This window comes from Triticum urartu, chromosome 2, assembly GCF_003073215.2.
Source record: "Triticum urartu cultivar G1812 chromosome 2, Tu2.1, whole genome shotgun sequence".
Lineage (NCBI taxonomy): Eukaryota > Viridiplantae > Streptophyta > Magnoliopsida > Poales > Poaceae > Triticum > Triticum urartu.
In genome coordinates, this window is record NC_053023.1 from 647,500,015 (window position 1) to 647,505,577 (window position 5,563).

Consider the following 5,563-nt stretch of genomic DNA (forward strand, 5'->3'; position numbering starts at 1 on the left):
TCTTGAAGGATGATTTGATGAAGCAATGGCTAGCTGAGGATTTTATATGTGCACAGTTAGGGAAAGACATGGAGGAAGTTGCAAGAAGCTATTTTGATGAGCTTGTCTGTATGGGCCTGATCCAAGTTATGGATATCAACTACAGTTATGATCTATTGTCTTATTCAGTCCATCATATGGTTCTTGATTTTATTACATACAAGTCTATTGAAGAGAACTTCATCACTGTAGTGGATTTATTCTCAAACAGCAATGCTACTTCCTGATAAAGTTCGCCGATTGTCACTCCACTTTGGCAGTGCAACATATGCAACTACACCAGCTAGTACCAGATTATCACAAGTTCGGTCACTCTTCTTTTTTGGACTGTTTAACTGCATGCCTTCATTGATGGTGTTTAAGTTTCTTCGAGTTCTAAACCTTCGTCTTTGGGTCGATCTTGGAAATTCAGTGCTATCACACACTAAAGAATGATTGTAATGAGAAGAATATTTGGTCGCAACATGCTGACTCACAGTCACATTATTGGTCGTTGTTCATACATAAGGTGACCTCACTGACATGGATGGCTAGGGATTACTGCAAACTTGGCTGAAAGAAAATAACAAAATACTCAGGCGAGTACCGCAAGGAGAAGGCGGCTACGTTCATTTTAGGGGATGCCAATGATTGGGATGAAAGGAAAGACGTAGATGAGAGGGATGCCCAGGCCGTAGGGTGGGCTGCTGCGTCCAACGAGCGGCGGCACGCTGGGCGAGGGCAACTGCGGTGCAAGCCTCGGGGTCAGGGGTGACCTCTGGCCGCTGCCACCACCGGCGGACATCGTCGCGACGACTCCTTCACACCTTGTGAAGACAGCGAGGCGGGATCCCAGCGCGTACGAGCCAGGCCGCCCGGCAGCGACGACACGCGCGACGGTGAGCCTCTGCGGCGCGCAGAGCTGCTCCGTGCCGCCGAGGACCCTCGCTGCGCACCGCGAGGCCGGCACCGACTCCGGCACGGCCACACTGAAGTTGCCGCCGCCGTCCGTCCGCGCCACGACGTGCGGGCCCGCGCCGCCGCCGTCGACGCCGCTGCATTCCACCCCCATGACCACACCTGGTACATGGACATTTGAGCAAAGTGTCACCACGATCAGACGATGCATGTCACGTACCGGAGAGGTGGTGGCCCGCGGGGCAGCCGAGGCAGGTGACGGAGCCGCGGAGGGTCTGGCACGAGAGCGCGCCGAGCTGGGAGAGCACGACGGCGAGAAGGAGGACGCGGCGGCCACGAGCCCAGAGCAGAGGGAGACGAGCAGCCATGATCACTCGCTGCAAAGGTGCCGTGTCAGCGTGTCACTGTACAGGGCTAGTGGCGCCTGTGCGTGCGCTATTTGTACTGGCACAAGGAGCGGAGGAGGAGGATATACACAGGGCGCGCATTGAGTGCGCGCACGCTGGGGCAGCTGGGAGATCAGGCGAGATACGGAAATCCATTTTGCTTCGTTTGCGTATAAGTACGCCGCTCTTCTGTTTTGATTCATCTCACAAACTCAAAGACTGATTGAAACCCTGGCACGGGCCTTGGTTTGGTTTCCAACCAACTTTTCGGCCGACGCACGGGCACATCAATCCACCACGGCCGGGAAGAGAAAGGCCTCATTCTGCCCTTTGTGCTGTACTCATGCAGTTATGTACAACACGAGCACTTCTTGGCCAGGAAGCACGGGTCACTGGGTCCTCCACGTAATACAGGTCTGCACGCACGCGCATACGCACCAGTAACTCGCGAGGTCATTTTAAGCGGACCCGTACCTAGCAGAGTGGGCCGGACGAATAGGGGCGGAGCCAGGCTAGCGCTGAGCCCCAGGCCTCCTTCGTTGCTACTTCCTCCGTTCCTAAATATAAGTCTTTGAAAAGATTTCATTATAGACCATGTACGGAGCAAAATTGATGAATCTATATTTTAAAATACATCTAGATACATCCGTATGTAGTTTATAGTGAAATCTCTACAAAGACTTATATTTAGAAACGGAGGAAGTACAATAATGTACAACGACCAACAGTAACAATACCATTACAGTCAAAGAAGGATCCTCCTGCCACAACCCGGGCCCAGGCCCAGGCCCCAGGCCTGGGGTGTAGCTCCGCCACTACGGACGAATGTCTTGCCGTTAGCTGACTAACGTATGCCAACAAAGCCTAGCTCAGCTCAGATGGTTAGAGTATGGTTAATAATATAGCCGACTGATGGTTATAACTTGTAGCCATATCATCTGTAACCAACGTAATAGTCAACATATATACTCCATCCGTTCCTAAATATAAGTCTTTTTAAAGATTTTAATATAGATTGCATACGAAGCAAAATGAGTGAATCTACACTCTAAACTACGTCTATATACATTCATATGTAGTTCATATTGTAAGTTCTAGAAAGACATGTATTTAGGAACGAAGGGAGTAGTAGTGAGCTACAAGAAAATATTATGTTTCTATCATATGGCCCACCATACACTTTCACATAGTTTCTTGGAGCCCGTGCTACAGTCGTCTACAACCCGATGACCTTCTCTCCCCTCTTCTCTCTCATCCAACTCAGCAAAGATATAATATTTAAAGTCTTACAGCCCGCCTACGTCACCTTATTATACTTGCTCTTGGTATTTTGTTTGTATGGAATCAACTCATCGGGATTCAAGTCATAGACTTACACATGTGCTCGCATTTATTTCAGGTTCTTCTGTGCTATTTTTTTAGTGGTATGCCGTGCCCATTGACTACGAGGTGCATGTGATGACTTCGCCAATCTCAAAATATGTCAGCCCAGTCTCTTGAATGAAGGTGCTCATATGTGTAAGTCTATCTCATGGACGACTCGGAGATCCCCCTGACGTGAGACCGACGCCAGGGGGTAGGGCGCGCCCCCCACCCTCGTGGACGGCTCGGGACTCTTCTGGCCCAACTTTTTTTACTTCGCGGGCTTCTTTTGGTCCATAAAAAATCATCAAAAATTGGCACGTCAATTGGACTCCGTTTTGTATTCCTTTTCTGTAAAACTCAAAAAAGAAGGAAAAAACAGAAACTGGCACTGGGCTCTAGGTTAATAGATTAGTCCCAAAAATCATATAAAATAGCATATAAAACATCCTAGATGGATAATATAATAGCATGGAACAATAAAAAAATTATAGATACGTTGGAGACGTATCAAGCATCCCCAAGCTTAATATAAGTGAAGCATGAGAGTTCATTAATTTCTTTAAAATAAAACCACAGTCGTTCTCTAAAAGATATAAGTGAAGCACTAGAGCAAACGACAAACTACTTCGAAAGATATAAGTGAAGATCAATAAGTAGTTGAATAATTATGCAACTATGTGATGACTCTCTAACATTTAAGAATTTCAGATCTTGGTATTTTATTCAAACAGCAAGCAAAATAAAAGAAAATAAAATGAGGCTCCAAGCAAAACACATATCATATGGTGAATAAAAATATAGCCTCAAGTAAAGTTGCCGACGAACGAAAACAAAAGAGGGGATGCCATTCGGGGCATCCCCAAGCTTAGGCTCTTGCCACTCCTTATTCCATAGTCCATCGAATCTTTACCCAAACTTGAAAACTTCACAACACAATACTTAAACTTGTAAGCTCCGTTAGTATAAAAAATAAATCACCACTTAGGTACTGTTGTGAACTCATTCTAAATTCATATTGGTGTAATATCTACTATATTCCAACTTTTGTATGGTTCATACCCTCCGATACTACTCATAGATTCATCAAAATAAGCAAAACAGAATCTGTCAAAAACAGAACAGGCTGTAGTAATCTGGAGATTTTAAATACTTCTGTAACTCCAAAAATTCTGAAAAATTAGGAAGACCAAGATAAAAAGTATGTTGATCTACTGCAGTTGGAATTGGTATTTTATCGCTCTCTGGTAAAAAATGATAATTATTTTCATGAGCGCATACTTTCTATTTTTATCAGCAAGATCAAACAACAATCACCCAAGAAGATCCTAAATGCTTTACTTGGCAAAAACACTAATTAAAACATAAAAATACAATCATAACAGAAGCTAGATGAGTTATTTATTACTAAACAGGAACAAAAAGCAAAGAGCAAAAATAAAATTGGGTTGCCTCCCAACAAGCGCTATCGTTTAACGCCCTTAGCTAGTCATGATGATAATAATGATGCTCACATAAAAGATAGGAATTGAAACATAAAGAGAGCATCATGTAGAATATAACTAGCACATTTAAGCCTAACCCACTTCCTATGCATAAGGATTTTGTGAGCAAACAATTTGTGGGACCAAGAATCAACTTGCATAGGAAAGTAAAACAAGGATAACTTCAAGATTTTCAACACATAGAGAGGAAACTTAATATTATTGCAATATGTAAAAGCATATGTTACTCTCTCATAATAATTTTCAATATCATCATGAATGAATTCAACAATATAACCATCAAATAAAGCATTCTTTTCATGATCTACAAGCATATAATTTTTATTACTCTCTACATAAGAAAATTTCTTATGAATAGTAGTGGGAGCAAACTCAACAAAATAACTATCATGTGAGGTATAATCCAATTGAAAGTTAAAATCATGATGACAAGTTTCATGGATATCATTATTCTTTATTGCATACGTGTCATCACAATAATCATCATAGATAGAAGGGATTCTTTCATCATAATAAATTTGCTCGTCAAAACTTGGGGGACAAAAAATATCATCTTCATCAAATATAGCTTCCCCAAGCTTGTGGCTTTGCATATCATTAGCATCATGGATATTCAAAGAATTCATACTAAAAACATTGCAATCATGCTCATCATCCAAAGATTTAGTGCCAAACATTTTAATACATTCTTCTTCTAACACTTTGGCACAATTATCAGAATCCTTATTTTTACGAAATACATTAAAAAGATGAAGCATATGCGGCAACCTCAATTCCAATTTTTGTAGTTTTCTTTTATAGAATAACTAGTGATAAAACAAGAAACTAAAAGATTCGATTGTAAGATCTAAAGATATACCTTCAAGCACTCACCTCCCCGGCAACGGCGCCAGAAAAGAGCTTGATGTCTACTACACAACCTTCTTCTTGTAGACGTTTTTGGGCCTCCAAGTGCAGAGGTTTGTAAGACAGTAGCAAATTTCCCTCAAGTGGATGACCTAAGGTTTATCAATCCATGGGAGACGTATGATGAAGATGGTCTCTCTCAAACAACCCTGTAACCAAATAGCAAAGAGTCTCTTGTGTCCCCAACACATCCAATACAATGGTAAATTGTATAGGTGCACTAGTTCGGCGAAGAGATGGTGATACAAGTGCAATATGGATGGTAGATATAGGTTTTTGTATTCTAAAAATATAAAAACAGCAAGGTAACTAATGATAAAAGTGAGCGAAAACGGTATTGCAATGCGTTGAAACAAGGCATAGGGTTCATACTTTCACTAGTGCAAGTTCTTTCAAAAATAATAACATAATTGGATCATATAACAATCGGTCAACATGCAACAAAGAGTCACTCCAAAGTCACTAATA

At 42.3% G+C, this 5,563-nt stretch overlaps 1 protein-coding gene across 1 annotated transcript; it reads right to left on the reverse strand.

Annotated features, from left to right (window-relative positions):
• Positions 1–502: 502 nt before the first annotated feature.
• LOC125533873 lies at positions 503–1,353 on the reverse strand. Its single transcript, XM_048697203.1, has 2 exons — positions 1,157–1,353; positions 503–1,098 (listed from the first exon to the last, which is right to left on the reverse strand). The coding sequence occupies exons 1-2, from the start codon at positions 1,302–1,304 to the stop codon at positions 653–655; spliced, it is 594 nt and encodes a 197-aa protein (XP_048553160.1). The 5' UTR covers positions 1,305–1,353; the 3' UTR covers positions 503–652.
• Between the last annotated feature and the right edge of the window lie 4,210 nt (positions 1,354–5,563).